The sequence below is a fragment of the Dasypus novemcinctus genome, chromosome 18 (assembly GCF_030445035.2).
Source record: "Dasypus novemcinctus isolate mDasNov1 chromosome 18, mDasNov1.1.hap2, whole genome shotgun sequence".
Lineage (NCBI taxonomy): Eukaryota > Metazoa > Chordata > Mammalia > Cingulata > Dasypodidae > Dasypus > Dasypus novemcinctus.
In genome coordinates this window covers 61,185,439-61,204,513 of record NC_080690.1, presented here as the reverse complement: position 1 = coordinate 61,204,513, position 19,075 = coordinate 61,185,439, and the positions used below count along the sequence as shown (strand labels likewise).

The window sequence follows — 19,075 nt, the reverse complement described above, 5'->3', positions numbered from 1 at the left end:
TGGCAGCCATGAAAAAAACAGTAGAATACAAATGCTGGAGAGGATGTGAAGAAAGGGGAACACTCATCCATTGCTGGTGGGAATGCAGAAGGATCCAACCATTCTGGAGGACAGTTTGGCGGTTTCTCAAAAAATTATCCATAGATTTGCCATATGACCCAGCAATACCACTGCTGGGTATATACCCATCAGATCTGAAAACAAGGACACAAACTTATATATGTACACCAATGTTCATAGCAGCATTGTTCACTATCGCCAAAAGTTGGAATCAATCCAAATGTCCATCAACAGATGAGTGGATCAATAAAATGTGGTATATACACACAATGGAATACTACTCAGCTGTAAGAACCAATACACTACAATCGCACGTGATAACATGGATGAACCTTGAGAATCTTATGTTGAGTGAAGCAACCCAGGCATTGAAGGACAAATACTATATGACCTCAATGATATGAAATAAGTTAACTGCCTCAGAGAGCTAGAGGCTGGAAAAGTGGCTTACAGGAAATCGGGGGGTGGAGGAAGGATGTGAGTTAATGTCTGCAGGGGTGGAATCTGTGATGAGCTGGCGGTAAGTATGAGCACAAAGAAGGGACAAAATGGGGGCAAGGGGTTACCTTCAGGTGGGGTTTTCTGGGTTTGAGGGGGGCTGGGGATGGGAAGAGGGGTAATATTGTCCAAGAAATAGGTGGGAGGGAGGGGCAACATACGAATATGGGAGAGTGTCAGAAGTTCGTTGAGAACTAAATGTTGAGTAAAACATATCAAAGTATAAGTAGGAGGATTACCTGGTTAGGACGCTCAGGGGGTATGGTCTGATGCGTGACGGACTCCGGAGGGAATAGCTGAAGGCTCATTTTGCCAAGGTGGGTTCTACCATTGGGTGGGGTGGACCCATATCCTGGGGAAGACTAATGCCGTCGAATAGAGAGAACTGTATCTCTCGTGAGAAAGGACGGCTCCCAGGGCATTAGATTGGCAGGCGTTGTGGGCCCTAAGGGGAGGGGAAAATGGATGTGGAATGGATGGAACAAAGGTAAATAAGGGGGCAAAAGAGGAGTTATGTGAGAGTACACGAGGATGAATATAAAACAGCTAATATTACACCAAAAACATATAGGGGACGACAGACTAATAATGAAAACCATAAGACAAAACATAGGATAACTAAAAAATTTAGAAAACTGTACAGCCTAAAGTATGGACCACATAGTAAGCACAAATGTCACCTTGTTTGAAAACTATAGTTTCGGAATCTGTACATCAGTTTCAGGAAATATGATATGAATAAGTTAAAAGATTATTGCTGTGCAAGGGAAAAGGTTTTATGGTGGATCTGGGGAAATACTGTATATTGTATATATGAATTTCGGTGATCTAAGACTCTTCTGAAGCTGACATTATGTTGGGATTCACTTTACGGGAAGTTTTGGATCACAGAGTGGTTCAACAATGGCAGTGGAGGAATACTGATATGGGATGTTATTGACAGGATATATATGGTTGACAGGGAGTTATACAGGGCATATGCCCAGGGTATATGGTAATGTCTATATATACTCATAGTGGAAACAAAAACAACAGCTGGGGGGGTACTGGGCTCCTGGCCGGGGGGTCACTGTTGTGGGCCCTGGGAGAGCAGCGGCAATCCTCCAGGTGCAACGGCAAGAACCAGGAAGGAAGGAGGGCCCAACAGTGGGCTCTTGATACTAATGGTTACACTTTTGAGCCTATACACCTGCAATAAGAACAAGGCCTAGAGTAGCATTGTGCCTGGGGGTTTCCTCCTGACAGCCTTCATGTTACTCAAATGTGGCCACTCTCACAGCCAAACTCAGCGTGTAGATGCGATGCATTCCCCCCAGCGTGGGACACGACACCCGGGGATGAGCCTCCCTGGCACCGAGGGATCACTACCACATACCAGCTGAAGAAGCAACTAGAAAATGACCTTGAATTAAAGATTCAATGCGGAACAGCAGAATATACCTGTCTACATATAATAACATGACTTCGGGAAGCTGTTTGACCTAATGTAAGGGGGAAATGGAAAGGAGAATTGAGATTATAAGGCTGTGAGTCTCTAAAAAAGAGTCTGGAGGTTGTCAGAAGGAATACCCCTATGTACAACTGAACAGAGTCTAAGAGACAGATAAGGTAGATACAACCCCAGGTATTGGTTCTTTTGAGGGATAAAGAGACCCACGGGTTCTATGGTCATGGCAGAAGGGGTTCACTGCCATGACAGATGGCCCTTCTTTGGAGCTGGTGTTTCTGCGTGATGGAATTGGACTCAGAGGGGATCTCTTTTCACAAGACTTGCATGCTACTTTATTGGAATTGTAGTTGGTGCTGGGTTTAAGATATATGTAGGGGATTTGAATCTCTGGACTGATAATATGACACCCAGGCCCAGAGCCTCAACAGACTTCAGCTCCTACACTTTGATTTATTGGACTTACTCCACTCAGCTAACATGGAGTTGAAGAAGGTCAACCACCACAACATGGAGCCTAGAGTGTCTACAACTGGAAGCGGGAGGAGTGCATCCAGTACCCATATGGAATCTAAGCCCTCACTTGACATAGATGTGCAAAGGACACAACCAATCCAATATCCACAGAGAAAATGTGGAATGGGTGTGGGAACGGTAGCCATGGTGGCTGCTGGGTGTGGGGAACGGGAGGAAGAGATGAGATGTGGAGGCGTTTTCTGGACGTGGAGTTGTCCTGGATAGTGCTTCACGGACAATTACGGGACATTATAGATCCCCCCAGGGCCCACTGGATGGAACGTGAGAGAGTGTGGGCTATGATGTGGACCATTGACTATGGGGTGCAGTGATGCTCAGAGACGAACTTACCAGGTGCAATGGATGTGTCATGATGATGGGAGAGAGTGTTGCTGTGGGGGGAGTGGGGGGCGGGGGCGGTGGGGTTGAATGGGACCTCATATTTTTCATAATGTAATTTAAAAAAATAAATAAATAATTAAAAAATAATAATTATGCTGAGTAACAGAAAGCAGGAAAAGAAAGAGTCCATCCTGTATGATTACATTTGTGTAGAATTCCAAGAAAATGCCACCCAATCTCTCGTGACAAAAGCAGATCAGTGGTTTCCCGGGGAGGAGACTGGGGATGCGGGAAGAGAGGAATTACTAAAGGGCATGAAAGATGTGATGGATCTGTGTGTTGTCTTGATGTGGTAATGGTTTCTAGGGTGTGTCTTATGTGGAAACTTACACTGTTGTCCACTTTACAGATGACTGGCAGTTGACTGCATGCCGATTATAACTCAGGAAAACTGTTCAGAGTAAACACAAACAATAATGCAAACACACCTGATGTATAAAAACAAGCACTTTCACAGGTGCCAGCCCACCTGCACCTCTTGTGCCGCCTTCCAGGGGAGCGTGGGGTGGCGGTGTGGGGGGCAGGAGCAGGTGCGTGATCTCAGGCCTCCCTGGGCCCCAAGGCTGCAGGGACAGGGTGGGAGCACCTGCTGCTCCAGCCCCTCCGTCCTGCACCTCTGGGTCCCACCTCGCTCTCTTGCCCCCCGTTCTCTCCTTCCCGGGACTCTTGCCCGTCCCCTTCCCCACCTCTGCCTCAGTCTCTATACCCCCTCGTTTCTCTCTTGGTCTCTCCCCACCTCTGGATTTCCTTGTTTTTCTGCATCTGCCTCGCATCGTATCTTTTTTTTCTTTTCTTCATGCTAGGTCTTTGAAATCCAGGATGCCTCTCAGTCGGGACACTAAATTTTCCTCAGAAATACTTGAACATAGATTTCATAAAATTTAGTCATAAAAATAGATTCACATACTCAAGTTGCTCCAAACATCCTTAAAGGGTTTCCACTAGTGAACTATCAACTTTTATATCTCTATGAATTAAAATGAAATGAAAGGAGCCATAAAAGGAATGAAATTCTGGCACATGCCCTCAATGTGGACGAACTGGGAAGACAACAGGGTAAGTGAAATAAGCCAGGCACAAAAAGACAGATGTGATATGATCTCAATGATATGTAATACCTGGAGTAAGCAAATACATAGAGACCGAAAGTAAATTACAGCTTCCCAGGGTGCGGGGGATGGGGCGTTATGGCCAAATGGGCAGTTTCCGTTTGAGATGATGAAAAAGTTCAAGGAATGGATGGGGGTGACGGCAGCAGACTGCTGTGAATATCATTAGTGCCACTGAATTAAGAGTGGTCAAAAGGGAAATTTTGAGTTGTACATATGTTAGTACAATAAAAAGTAAAAAACAATTAAACGAGAGTCAACATTTAGGTCATTTTTCCCTCTAGCTGCAGTTTGATGGCTTGATAGCCTCGTATGACAAGTGGCTGCTGCATTGGATGTGCAGCTCTGACTTGCTATGTGACCTTGGGTAAAACGCTCAACCTCCCTGGGCCTCATTCTCAACAGAAGCACTTAGCTCCCAGGGTGAGGCTGAAGTACGTTGCTCCGTGTCAGTGCTTCATGCCTCCCCCCTTCGTGATTCCTCAGGCTGGAAGGTCCGAAGCTCAGCCCCGGCTCACAGGGCAGGAGTCAGGAAAGTCCGCGGTGGCCCCTGTCCAAGGTCAGGGAGGGCAGGCTCCACCCCTTAAGGGTCACGCGCTCATTGCCCTCCGACCGGGTCAAAGGAGTGCGGGGTGACTCGGTGTTGGGTCAGTGTCTTGGCGCCGGCAAGGGTTTGCTTAATGGTGCATCGGGGAAGGGGCCGCTCCCCATTCCTTTAAGGGAGTAACGGAGGGGCTCGGGAGGCACGCCCAGGCGGAGCAGGCGCCTGGGACACGGTGTTCCCTCAGCCAGCAGCGTGCCCAGGCCCTGCGGGGGGCCGGGCGGGGCTGGCTCTTCCTGGGGTTTAGAGTCCAGAGGGGGAAAGCGGAGGCACCAGATGGGGAGACACACACGGGTGACAGAGAGGGTCACAGGAACGGTCCTGCTCTGATAAGACAGAGCCAGAGGCGGGCGAGAGACCGGGGCCCCCTCCCCACACCGCTGGGCCGCTCAACTCCCTCCCTCCGTGCCCTCACCCTGCCGGAGGCTCCCGCAGGAGGGAAGGGAAGGAGGGGGCCCAGAGAAAGACCCACGGAGCATCTGCAGGGGGTACGAAAACCGGGGCGGGGAGGTGCGCACACACACGAGCACGAAGCCAACAAGCCCTTGTAGACCCGCACAAGGGAACGTACACATGCTCCTTCCCGTGCACACGTCCACACAGCTGCAAGCCGGCACACACAGACTCAGGCACGCCCGGGCTCTCCCGGAGGACCGACCCACCACCACGCAGGTGCCAACACACCGCCCCCCCACGCAACCACTGCAGAGCTCATGCAGCACATGCAGCAGCGTACACACCAGCACACGCACACACAGAAACACCTTCACGTTCGCACCGGAGCCCCTTTGTATACAAAAACCACACAGGAACACGTACGGATGCGAGCAAGCAGTCACGGTAATCCCACAAACACAGCCCCAGAGCAGCAGACCAGGCCGCGCTCAGCCACACCCACGAGATGCAGTCACATGGATTTCGGCATCTCTGCCAACACATAGGGAGGTGGTAAAGGGACACAGGTGACCTGGCCGCCTGAGCAGGAAGTGTGGGTCCCCTAGCACATCTCTTTTAAGTGCTGCCTTGGGGACAATGGTGAGAGGGAAGGCGGGGAGTGGACGAAGTTACATAACTCGTGGTGAGGCGGGCTGGCATAAAAGGCCGTGCTCGAGGCCATGGTGTGGGGAGACGCCAGGTGGGGACCATGGAGCTCAGCGCGCTGCTCCTCCTAGCTCTTCTCACGGGCCTCCTGCTCCTCCTGGCCAGGGGCCACCCCAAGGCCAAGGGCCGCCTCCCGCCGGGGCCCCGTCCTCTGCCCTTCCTGGGGAATTTGCTGCAGATGGACAGAAGAGGTCTGCTCAGGTCCTTCCTGAAGGTGTGCCCCTGGCGGGTGGGGGCTGCGGGCGGGCTGGGCCCCGACTCCCGACTGGAAGGAGGGGCTCTTTCCAGGCTGAGGAGGCTGGTGAAGAAGGGGCCGGAGCTGAGGTTGGGGAGTGGGGGGGGGCAGGAGGCCTGCCTGCTGCCTGGAGATGGGTGGGCACTGACCTTGGGTAAAGCCAGGTGCAGAATTCCACTCTCGTTTGCCACCCTCTGTTGCCACCGAGTCCCCCGGTGCTTGTCTGCCACTGGCAGGAGAAAAAGAGGAGGAGAAGGAAGAACCAGTCAGATAGATTTCTCCTCTGCCAACAACAGAGAGCAAAGTCTGGCCTGTGCCAGTGCCAGGGCGGTGAGGAAGGGACCGGCAGCAGCAGGGAAGGGACGGTTGGCCGACCAGGGCAGAGAGCACTTACCAACAGTCCCAGGCGCGCCGGCACGGGCGCTGCCGCAGCTTGCCTCGCATGATCTCATCTTAAGTCGTCTGTTTCTCTATTTTTTTTTTTAAGATTTATTTATTAATTCATTTCTCTCCCCTTCTCCCTCCCCACCCCGGTTGTCTGTTCTCTGTGCCTATTTGCTGTGTCTTCTTTGTCCGCTTCTGTTGTTGTCAGCGGCATGGGAGTCTGTGTTTCTTTTTGTTGTGTCATCTTGTTGTGTCAGCTCTCCGTGTGTGCAGCACCATTCCTGGGCAGGCTGCACTTTCTTTCGCACTGGGTGGCTCTCCTTACAGGGTGCACTCCTTACACGAGGGGCTCCTACACGGAGGATACCCCTACGTGGATTCCCCCTGTTGTTTGTTCTCTGTGTCCATTCGCTATGTGTTCTTCTGTGTCTGCTTGTATTCTCATTAGGTGACTCTGGGACCCGATCCTGGGACCTTCCAGAGTGGGAGAGAGGCGATTACTCTCTTGCACCACCTCAGCTCCCTGTTCTGCTACGTCTTCTTATTTTCTCTCTGTGTCTCTTGTTGCGCCATCTTGCTGCGCCAGCCCTCGGCATTGGCCAGCACTCCTGCGCAGGGTGGCTTTCCTGTGCTGGGCAGCATTCCTATGCAGGGGTGACTCCTGCAGGGGTGGCATTCCAGCGTGGGCTGGCACTCTGTGCGGACCAGCTTGCTGCATGGGCCAGCTCGCCCTCCCCAGGAGGCCCAGGGCGTCGAACCCTGGACCTCCTATATGGTAGATGGGAGTCCAATTGGTTGAGCCACATCTGTTTCCCAATGAGCATTTTATTAATAAGGCCTCTATGACAATCCTTTACTTTTTGGTGAACATAGGTGCCGGGAGGGAAATTGCTAGGCCACAGAGTTCGCATATGTTCAGCTTCAGTTCCCCAAGTGGCTATCCTGATATTCTGATTTTTCAGATTTCAGGATAACCATTAGAGGCCCATCGCTTTCTTTCACATCTACAGAGTGGATTCTCAGGGTAGATCTCTGGGCAGGTGGTCAGGAGGCAGATAGCAGGTTCAAACTTGGTGACCAGAAGGTTGAGTCTTTAGTTGAGAGGCCAGGGGGACCTGGCCAGACTCAAGGGTAAGGGAAGGGTGATATGAGAAGTACTTAACCATCGGTACTGCTTGGGGCACCAACCCATCACATCAGACCCTGGCTGGGCCAAGGGTTAACCTGTTTGCTCTAGGGTCCTGGGCAGGGCAGCCTGGGGAAAAGGGCAGTGGATAATTACTAACCTGTAAGGTCTAACGGCTTTACTATCGGTATGGTCAAGAGGTGCATAATGACTAATGGGCAACCCTGTGCATGGGCATGCTTGGCAGATGCAAGAGAAATATGGGACCGTATTCACGGTGTACCTGGGGCCAAGGCCTGTGGTCATGCTGTGTGGGACAGACACCATACGGGAGGCCCTGGTGGACCAAGCTGAGGACTTCTCCGGCCGGGGGCCAATTGCCGTCGTTGACCCAGTCTTCCAGGGCTATGGTGAGGACCACAAGGGAACGGTGGGTGGGCAGGGTGGAGGGCGGAATCGGGGAGAGTCAGTCTGGGAAGGGAGGAGAGGGGTGGAGAGGGACCCAGAATCCCCTTCCAACCTCCTCTGCACCCCCCGCCTTTCCTGCCCCCCAGGGGTGGTCTTCGCCAATGGTGAGCGCTGGAAGGCCCTTCGGAGATTCTCTCTGGCCACCATGAGGGACTTCGGGATGGGAAAGCGGACTGTGGAGGAGCGGATCCAGGAGGAGGCTCAGTGTCTGGTGGAGGCGCTGCGGGAATCCCAGGGTGAGCCCCAGAGACAGAGAGAGGGGAAGGAAAGAAACTCCATGAGGCACAGAGATGTGCAGGGCAGAGCAGTAGAGAGACGTACAGTGGGTAGAGAAGAAGCCACAGAGATAAAGACAGGGACACAGAGGCCACCTGATAGAGACAGGGACATAGGGAAAGTGAGCTGGACAGAGGGGGTAGGTGAGAAACACAAAGGCGGGGAGATGGGGCAGGGTGAAGAGTGTCCATGAATAACCAGTGAAAGATACTTCGCTATTAACGTGCAGCCTTCTTATACTGGAGGGAAACCAATGCATGGGTTAATTCTCTCAAAGGCAACAACGGGATTTATATAGAAAAAAGGGAACAGCAGTCGAAAGTGCAGACATTGTGCAAAGAACAAGCTGTTCTGCTTCCCTTGGGTGAGATGCAGATGACTCAACAGTGAGCAAAGAGGCCTGGCACAGCTGATGGGTCACCAGGGTCTGCTGTTAGTCATCTGTGGATTCTCCAGAGCTTGAGTGTTGAGCTGGACAAACAGGTGACCAGGTCCTTGGTTATCACCTCCACCTCCTTTGTGCCAGGTCTTTGCCATCTCCCTTAGCAGAAGGTCTCAAGAGATTGTGAAGCATAAACATAGAGGTCAGGAAGGTAAGCGAGAGGCAGAGACCAGAGAGGGGAAGCCGAGATCAAGGGAGCAGTGGGGAGGGACGGGCAGACAGGCAAAGGCAGAAAGATGGGAAACAAGCAGCATGACACAGACCGAGAATTTGGGACCCAAGACAAAGAGAGAGAGAAAGAAATGCAGAGACAGAGAGATAGTGGAAGAGACTCAGAGAGGCCAAAGGGAAAAAAGGCAGAGGGAAACTGAGGCAGAGAAATCGAGTGACAGACAGGGCCCTGGGAGAGGTCTGCTGAGCGACGAGGGAAGGTGGCATGGTGAGACCTGGAGAGAGAGGCCGCATCGATGCGACGCCCGTGGGCGCCCAGCCCGTCCTCCCTCCAGCTGGGCTGGGCAGAGTCTGGAGGGTATTGGCATCGACAAAGAAATGCGGAACGGTTTCAGGAAGACTAGAGAGCCCTAGAGGTGGAGAGGAGAGGTGAGGCTGGAGTGACATGGGACAGAGAGAGGAGAGCCTTTGGATTTGCACAAGCGAACGACAGAACACTTGCCGGGCCCCATCTCCCGCCCTGGGACTGGCTTGTTCACCGAGTCAGAGCTGAGCGCCAGGAGGCGTCATAGGGTGAAGGTCACCCAGCGCAACAGCTGCCCAGTCTCAGACCTGGCCCCAGCCATTAGTAGCTGTGTAGCTTTGGTCAAATGGCTTCACCTCTCTGTTTGCTCATTTGGATGTGGGGATTATAATAGAACCACACCTTACAGGATGAGGTGAGGGTTAAATAAAATAATAGGTGAAGTCCTTAGAAGAGGGCCTGGCACATAGTAAGAGCCAGTGAGGGTTGGCTGTTAGTGTCACTGTCCTCTTTATCATGCCTGAGTGACGGAGGACAGCCACCCGAGGCAGGGCGGCAGCTGCATGTTCCCAGGCCCTCTGGGCCGTCCCCTGACTTGCCTCCTCCCCCTAGGAGCTCTCCTGGACCCCACCTTCTTCTTCCACGCCATCACCGCCAACATCATCTGCTCCATTCTCTTTGGAGAACGCTTTGCCTACAAAGACCCAGAGTTCCTGCGGCTGCTGGACATATTCTACCAGTCCTTCGCACTCATCAGCTCCTTCTCCAGCCAGGTCAGCTGGACATGGGGCGAACATCCAGGGCAGGGGAAAGGAAAGGGCTGCTTTCAGGGCCCAGCAATGCAGCTTAGGGCTGGCAGAAGGGCCGGGTCAATACAGAGAGACAGGGAGGCTAAGACCCCCAGAGAGGGAGGCTGGCCACAGGCAAGAGGCCAGGTGAGAGGGGGCTGTGGGGGGCAGAAACAGGCAGAGGGAGAGGAGACAACGATGACGACGACTTGGGAGACAGAGGGAAGATAGAAAGCGAGAAAAAGAAGAGGAGCGCTAGAGAGAGCCTGAGAGACAAAGGAGAGAGAGAGATAGAGACGTGGACTTTCGGGGTCTCTCCTTTTCTGACCCCTTCTTCCTCTGAATCTGCAGTGGGCAAAGCCCTTCACCTGAAGAAACTCAGGGAAACATACACATAAGAATCCACATTTCTTTATTCTTTCCATTTCTCCTTCTCTCTCTCTTTTTTTAATGCTCCCAGATTATAAATCATTAGGCTCATCTTTAAAAAAAAAAACAAAATTATAAAGTTTCTCTTTATTGGCTCACCTGGGAACACTCCCACTGTAAGTTAAATTGAAAAAATCAAATGGTATAACATCAGGCATAGCTTTCAACCAGGGCCGGATGCCTGATTCACATAGAGGACTGCCCTCTGCACACATTCCCAGGGCTTCCCATGGGGATTCTGGCCCAGGAAGTCTGGGTCAGAGCAAGTGCTCTTGGCAAGCACAGCAGGTGATTTCAAGGTTCTGTTCCACAGAGAGGGAAAAGTCTGGGAGGAGACCCACCCATCAGCTAACGAGGGTTATTTGTAGAAGGAGGGATTAAGGAGGACTTTTTATATCTTATTCTATATGTTTCTACACTAAAAATGATTTGTAACAAGCTAGGTATTACATTTATCGTCAGCCAAAGTAATAGAAAATTCTCCAGAATAAATAAATAATTCCAAGTCGTGGGCAGGCTCATGTCCCATAGGTATCATTCCATTCGTGTCTGACACAGAAGAATGATGTAGAGAGGAGGGGAGAGAAGTCTAGAAGGAGCAGATCCTACCTGTGAGCTGGAGGCACAGAGAGACGACAAGAAACTGAGGTAGAGGAAAGGGCGGAGTCAGGGTCGTGGCACTGAGACAGAGAGAAGCCAGGATGAGGGAGGAAGATGCAGCAAGAGGAACACACGAGCCTATGGGATGGGAGGAGAGGCAGAGGCACAGAGTGGGGGGCTCAGGCGGATAAAAGAACAGGTGCACAGACGTTGCGAAGGAGAGAGAAAACGAGAGAGAAGGACAGAAAGAGACAGAGACGGACCCCAGGCGCAAAGAACCGGGATCAAAGAGAAGAGACAGGATGGGAGAGATGGAGAGAGTCAGGCGGAGGGGCCCCCGCCCCCCGCCCCGCCCCTCCCCGAGCAGGAGCGCTCAGGGCGCTGCGCCCCCAGGGACCCGCGGCCTCCCGCGGGGACCTCAAAGCCCCTCCTCCCCCAGGTGTTCGAGCTCTTCTCAGGCTTCTTGAAGTACTTCCCCGGCACCCACCGGCAAATCTACCAAATGCTGCAGGAAATGAACGTCTTCATCGGCAAAAAGGTGGAGGAACACCGCCAGACCCTGGACCCCAACGCCCCGCGGGACGTGATCGACACCTACCTGCTCCGCATGGACAAAGTGGGGTCTGGGAGAGGGGAAGGGAGGGCAGGGGAGGAGGAGATGCGGGAGGGAGAGGAAGGAAAAGGAGGGGGGAGCCTGAGAAGGAAAGGGGGAGACAGGCGGGGGCGTGGGGAGGCGCGGTCGGAGAGGAAAAACGGGGCAAGGGACAAAAACCTAGCCCCGGGAGAAAAGGGGCCCCAGCCGGGCGCGCGGCGGCGGCAGGGACGTGGTGGGCCCGCGGCCGCCTGCCTGACGCGGCCCTGGCCCTGCGCACCAGGAGAAGTCCAACCCCAGCAGCGAGTTCCACCACCGCAACCTCATCCTCACCGGGCTCTCGCTCTTCTTCGCGGGCACAGAGACCACCAGCACCACACTCCGCTACGGCTTCCTGCTCATGCTCAAGTACCCCCATGTCACAGGTGGGCGGACCCAGACAGCCCACTGGAGAGGGATCGTCTGATCGCCTTTCGGGCTGCAGAAGTGGGCTAGGGGTCTCTGAGGGTGAGAGAGGAGGTCCAGGCCTGTGTGACACCCCGCCACTGCAGGCTTTGGACTCGTCCAACAGGCTTTGGCCAGTCCTGTTGATTGGATGGACGAATGAAGAATCTGTTGCTCTGTATCCCGTTGTCTTCCCCCACCGTGCAAAGATCGATCCATCTTTTAATCAATTTTTACAATCACTACATACTTCATGTATGATTCACTCAAGGATCTACCCTTTGATTCACCTGTTGATTCTTTGTAACAGTGATACAATGCACAATTTGTCGTTGATTCACTGGCTCATTCGTTCATCCATCCACCTATGAATTAGGTTTTATTCCTTTTTTTTTCTTTTTTTAGTATTATCTTTTTTTTTAAAGATAAATAGATCACCCAAAATGTTACATTAAAAATATAAGAGGTTCCCATATACCCCCACTCCTCCCACATCAACAACCTCTTTCATCAGTGTGGCACATTCACTGCATTTGATGAATATATTTTGGAGCACTGCTACACAACATGGATTAGAGTTTACATTGTAGTTTACACTCTCTCCCGGTCCATTCAGTGGAGGTTTTATTCCTTAATCCTTCAATCATTCTCTCAATTCCTCCTCCATCCATCTGTTCATGTATCCATCCATTCTTTCAGTTATTCATTTAATAATTCACTCATTTACTTGTTCATGAATTCATGGATTTACTCATCCAGCATTCATTCATCCGTTCTTTTATTTACCCATTCATTCACTAATTTATTCATTTATTTAGTCCTCTATCATGTAGCCACATATTTATTCATCTCATTGTGTTCATCAACTTATTTGTCTGTGGATCATTTATTAATAATATTCATTCATTGATCCATCTACCAGTTGATACATGAATACATAATCCATTCATTGATTTGTTCATTCATCAGTCTTTCCATTCATTACTTATCCATTGGTTGATTGATTGATTGATGTATTCACTTATTTATCCAGTTGTTTATGAATTAATCTATTGGCCTATTCCACTGTGATATTCCTGAGAACCTGGCCCAGTGCCTTACATTAAACACACATGCAATATTAGTTTATATCCTCCTCATCTTAGAGGGAACATTTTGGCAAAATTTGAAGCTATTCTACAGATAATCTTGAATCCTTGGGAGTGTTTTACTCACAAGGGAAAGTCAAACATGAGTTACCTCTAAATCTAAAGTTCATAGCCTGGAGTTCTTAATCTGAAATAGTAGGCAAAACTGTAGCCCGTGTGTGTGTGCACGTGGGGAGAGAATCCAGAACATTCCTTAGATTTCCAGGGTGAGAATCCTTGTTTCCCCTCTGCCACTGCCCTAGCTGCTCTGAGGGACGTCGGTGGTCTGACCTCTGACGATAGGTCTTTTCCTGGTTCACTGGCCCTCAGAAGGCCCTGCCCCTCCTGACTGAGTTCACTGGTCCTCCTCTCGGTGCAGAGAAAGTCCACAAGGAGATCGAGCGGGTGATTGGCCCACATCGCGCTCCAGCCCTCGATGACCGAGCCAAAATGCCGTACACGGACGCAGTCATCCACGAGATTCAGAGATTCGCAGACCTCCTCCCCATGAGCGTGCCCCACGTGGTCACCAAAGACACTCACTTCCGAGGGTACATCATCCCCAAGGTGAGATCAGCCAGGTCCCACATCCCTGGGCGCGCGTCCCGGGTCCTCCTGGGCCCCAGCCCCCCTTCTGTTGGTTTTGCCGTAGGGTCCCCTTGGTTTGTGTGTGTTTGGGGGGAGTGGGGGTGGGGGTCTATCATTTGATCTCTTTCTTGTGGCCCTCCCCCAGGGCACTGAAGTGTTCCCCATCCTGAGCTCTGCCCTCCACGACTCACGGTACTTTGAAAAACCGGATGCCTTCCACCCTGAACACTTCCTGGATGCCAACGGGGCACTGAAGAAGAATGAAGCTTTCATCCCCTTCTCCATAGGTAAGCTGGGCTCACAGCCCCTTCCCCGGCACCAGAGGGCACACCCATCCACCCATCCTCTTGTCCAAGCACTTGGTATGTGCCGGTTGCTTTGTCCGGGTTGTCCCATTCGCTCTTCACTAGAACTCTCGCCTGGGCCTTGGGCAAGTATTTTAACCTCTCTCAACCTCAGGGTATTTCCTACTAAAAAAATATCTGTGGAGCACTACTCGCAGCCCAGTGCTCTGGTGGGGGCTGAAGTGAATGTGTCAGACAAGTCACGGAGAGACACAGCCCCGCAGGGGTGATGGGCATTCAGCAGAGCCACCAACTAATTATTTAATTAAGTGAATTAATACCCGCGAAGAGCTTAGAAATGTCTGGCAAAAGGTAAGTGCTCGTCAGAGGCGATCGTTACTATTATTATAATTAGTCGTAACTGTGCAAAGTGCAGGGACGGTGACTTTAGGAGCACCCAACGGGAGGTACGGACTAATCTCGGGGGGACAGGGAGGAAAGGCTTATGTGAGGAACTGGCTTCCAAGAAAGACCTCAGGGGCAAGTGTCAAACAGCCTCTGGAAAGGGCCTTCTAGGCAGAGGGATCAGCAAGGCTGAAGCCTGGAGGAGGAGACAGAATGTCCTTCAGCTTGGAGTGCGGACCACAGCGGGGATAAGTGGGAGGGGTGCAAGAGATCAGGGCTTTGAAGGTGGAGGAGTTTGGGCTCACTCTCAGGCTGCCGGGGGCTGGGGGCTTTACTTCTCTGGCTTGGTTCTGTCTCCATTCTCCACTTTTTGGCCCCATCTGGAGAAAACCCCAAAGTCCAGAGTCCTCAACTGTGGGAGAAAGGAAGACCCCTGAGAAGCAAATCCCCAGTCTTGAGTTTCATCAGAGACAACAGTGACCCAGGGCCCTGGCCCCGCCCGGGGCGAAGGGGCCCTCTCTCATTTCCTATTCAGTGAGCGTTGGGGTACGTGTGGGCTGGTGGGGTGAGGCCGAGCTCTCCACTCAACAGTCCTATCCTAAGTTGAGAGAGAAACAGGAGTAGAGAAATAAGAATAGAGACAGACAGACCAGGGAGAGAGGGATATGGAGAGTGAGAAAAGAGAGCAAAGAGGCACGCACAGAGAACCGCAGGGCGAGGCGAGGTGAGGGCGGACAGAGACAGCTAGGAAAGGACAGTGCATGTGAGACAAGAGACAGGGAGGTGCAGAATGAGAGAGAGAGGCGAGTGTAGAAAGAGAGAGGAGGAGGAGGAAAGAGGGAAGAGATGGGAGAGAAGGACAGAGAAGAGAGAAAGAAGAAGAGATCAAAAGCGACATAAGTAGAGAAAAAGAAACAGAGTGAATGAGACAAGAGGCCTTTTACAGGGAGCTGAAATTGAGAGATGGGGAGAGAGAGGATCAGAGACCTAAGCAGGGATGCCAGAGGGCGGCCAAATGGACAGCCTCCAAGATGGGGAGAGCATGCTGGGCCATCCGAGGCGTTCGCTGATCCAGGGAGAGCAGGTTCACAGAACCAGTCACAGAAGAAGACCCAGCCTTAGAGACGGGCCCTGAGGACTTCTAGACTCCTAACTTTTCGAAGGATCTGTCAAAAAGATGTGAACCCCCTTCCAGAAACTTCCATGCAGGTACCAACTTGAAAGGCCTCAGAAATTCCTGAAAACCCATCCTTGAAATGGCTCTGAGAAGGTCTTCAGTTGGCAAATTAAGAACCACGGAAGCACAGGGCAGGGCTCTGTCTCATTTCCAGACGCCCTTTGTGCTCACGTCTCTCCAGGTCTGCGGTTTAGAACCTACTGGCAGTTCCTTCCACTTCTGAGAGCCCCTTGCAAGCTATGGGTCCTGTTTCCATGGGCGTCACCCCCAGTCACAGATTTATGTACAAGTTGGTTTTTTCCCCAGAATTCTCAGGCCAAGACAAGAAGATAGGCGCACACGCAAAGCACCGGGGACACACGCCCACAAGCCCGAGACCAGCAGAAAGCTACACCTATAGGGGCCTTTATAGGACCCTCGCCCTGTTCTAAGACTTTTCACAAATATTTGCTCCTTTCACCTCAGCACAGCCCTATGAGGTAGAACCATCTTCCACAGATTAGCACCTTAGGTGCTAAATCAGAAGCAAACTCACACCTCTACACAGGGAGACACACACACAACACATCCACACACATCCAGCGGAAGTGGTTCTTTACACTCTGGGGGCCACTGGCCCCCTTGGGAAACTAATAGAAACTACAAATTCTTTCCTGGGAAATGTACGTGGAACACCCACCCAAAGATTTGCACCCAGTTTCGGAGGGTTCAGGAACCCCCTCAAAGCCCACTGCAAACTGCCGGTTAAAAGCCAAGTCCATGCAAACCTGTGGCAATGGATACAGGTGTTGGGGCTTTGGGATGTGACAGGGTGATGGATTCCGTATAAAAGGTGCACCTGCCCCGCACCCACCTTGGTGATCCTCCCTCCTCTGTCTGCAGGGAAGCGCATCTGTCTTGGCGAAGGCATTGCCCGCAGCGAATTGTTCCTCTTCTTCACCACCATCCTCCAGAACTTCTCTCTGGCCTCCCCTGTGGCCCCTGAGGACATCGACCTCACGCCCCGGGAGTGTGGTGTGGGCAAAGTGCCCCCAGTGTACCAGATCCGCTTCGTGCCCCACTGAGAAGGACAAGGAAAGGGGCCCAAGGCTTCCAGCATCATCCAGTGTCTCCACTTCTGTAGAGAATGGCCCCTGATTCCTCCAAGTCTTCCTGCTTCTGAGAGGTCTGCTATAAGCCATATCCTTTCCCCTCCTTGGTTGCCACCTCCTTTCTGCAATCTCACCTCCTTTCATCATGCCGCAGCTTTTAGATTCTAGGAGGTCATTTCGTTTCCCTTGGAAATAGAATTCCAGAATTTAGAAACAACCTCAAACACAGGCCAACACCTTCCTTGGTGTAGATAAAGAAACTGGGGCCTAAGAGGGGAAATATGGCTCAGGGTCTCTCTACAGTTTTGCTTCCCAGGCCACAATTCATGCTGAGTGATGTCGCCCCTTGCACAGAGCAACCGCAACCCTCACTTTTCAACTCCTTCTGCTCCAGAGCTGTGCCAAAGGGCTCTGCATACATGCTCCCACTCGAATCCTCCTTCCTGTGTGGTGGGCACAACGATCACGCTCATTTTACAGATGAGTAAAACAGAGGCCGGGCAGGGGCATTCATTACCAAGGTCTCATTACTAGTGAGTGGAGAAGCAGGATTTACACTCTGACTGACTCTAGAACCCAAACTCTTCACACAGCTTCTTTTTACTTTTTTTTTTAATGCGTTGAAATTCACAGAACAAAATTAAATGTTTGAAAGTGTATAATTCAGAAGCATTTAACACATTCACAGTGTCGTGCAACCACTAGCTCTACCTAGTCCCAAAACATTTTTATCAACCCCAAATAAAACTCCACACCTACCACACTAATGAAAGAAGTTGTTGATGTGGGAAAAGGGGGTGTGTGTGGGGGTGGGGCATATGGGAATTCCTTATATTTTTTTAATGTAACATTTTGTGTAATCTATGTGTCTTTTAAAAATAAATTTGAAATATATAATAAAGGGAAGTAAGTGGCTGCGGCTCCCATCTACCATATGGGAGGCCCTGGGTTCATGTCCCGGGGCCTCCTTGTGAAGGCAGGCTGGCCCACACACTGCGGAGAGCCGCCGGCCCGCAAGTGTCGCGGAGAGCTGACTCGGCAAGGTGACGCAACCAAAAAGGGAGACAAGTGAAAACACAGAAGCGAGCAGGAAAAGGACACAGAGAACAGACAACAAGCAAACCACAAGGGGGCGGGGTGTTAAAAAGAAACATTATTAAAAACATATATTAAAAAAAAACAGTAACAACCCATACTGGTTAAGTCACCCCCCATTTCTCCTTGCTCCAGGTCCTGACAACCACCAGCTGGCTTTTTGCCTCTATGGGTTTCCCTGTTTTGAGATGTTTCATTTAAGGGACTATATGTGCTCTTTTGTGCCTGGTTTCTTTCACTTAGCGTGATTTCCGAGGTGCATCCACGTTGCACACCACAGGATCCTCCCTCCTCCTTCACCCTCTCTCACCTGCTTCATCCTTCTATGAAAGGGCCTTCTCAACCCATGCCCCCTGAGCTGTATGACTCTACACTGGAGCTCTGCCCCTCTGATATTCCCCTTAAATGCCCTGAGAATCTAAAAGCCCTTTAGTACCCAAAGCCCTACATCCCAGGCCTGAAATCTATACCCTTTTAAATGGGACCCACTTATTATCAGGTCCCTTGGGCTCTTCCCCTGAGAACCTCTCACTCATCTGGTGCCACCTTCGTGGAGGCAAACCATTGTCTTCTTCATCTGAGCACATGGAGGGGTGTGTGGCACATATGACAGGTGTTCAAAATATTTGCTGGTGGGAAGCAGATGTGGCTCAAGCAACTGGGCTCCCATCTACCACATGGGAGGCCCAGGGTTTGATTCCCGGGGCCTCCTGGTGAAGGCGAACTGGCCTGAGTGGAGAGCTGGCCCACGCAGCAGGCTGACCTGTGCAGGAGTGCTGGCCTGCACAGAGAGGTGGCACAGCAAGATGATGCAACAAAAAGAGACACAGAGGACAGACAATAAGAGACACAGCAGACCATGGTGCTGAGGTGGTGCAAAAGGTTGAGCACCTCTCTCCCACTCTGGAAGGTCCCAGGATCAGTTCCCAGTGCCACCCAAAGAGAAGACAAGCAGGTACAGAAGAACATGCAGCGAAGGGATACAGAGAGCAGACAGTGAGCACAAAAAACAAGGGGAGGGGGTAGCAATAAGGAAATCTTAAAATTGCTGAGGAATGAGTGATTGGCTAAATCAGTTCCCCCCAACCCAAAATGCAGCTAGACCTAACCCATCAGAACTTGTCTCCTTCTCCATATCTCACTCTCTTCGGGTGCCCCCAAATCTGCCCACCGGCTACTCTTGATCCTTGTGCTGCAACGGCACCCTCTGACAAAACCGGCTGAGTATCACCCAAACACACCCCCACACCTTCTACCAACCGGTCTGGCAAGCCTTGCCTGAGGGAGGTACAGGCTTTTCAGACGTGCGGCTCAC

The 19,075-nt window shown here is 51.5% G+C and overlaps 1 protein-coding gene and 1 long non-coding RNA gene across 3 annotated transcripts in view; one reads left to right on the top strand and one right to left on the bottom strand.

Moving 5' to 3' along the window:
• LOC105744839 (uncharacterized) overlaps positions 1-7,023 on the bottom strand; it is a 106,745-nt gene extending 99,722 nt beyond the window's left edge. The window contains exons 1-2 of one of the 2 annotated variants that reach the window (XR_011646359.1): positions 6,364-6,916; positions 6,119-6,198 (exon numbers count right to left, since the gene is read on the bottom strand). This is a non-coding gene — a long non-coding RNA (uncharacterized lncRNA). Of the gene's footprint in view, positions 1-6,118 lie in introns of both variants that reach the window. The other variant, XR_011646360.1, reaches the window with a different exon arrangement.
• LOC101434321 (cytochrome P450 2B11-like) lies at positions 5,733-17,566 on the top strand. The gene is made up of 9 exons (XM_004479912.5): positions 5,733-5,948; positions 7,727-7,889; positions 8,034-8,183; positions 9,753-9,913; positions 11,397-11,573; positions 11,833-11,974; positions 13,500-13,687; positions 13,854-13,995; positions 16,457-17,566. The coding sequence occupies exons 1-9, from the start codon at positions 5,778-5,780 to the stop codon at positions 16,636-16,638; spliced, it is 1,476 nt and encodes a 491-aa protein (XP_004479969.2). The 5' UTR covers positions 5,733-5,777; the 3' UTR covers positions 16,639-17,566.
• Positions 17,567-19,075: the final 1,509 nt, after the last annotated feature.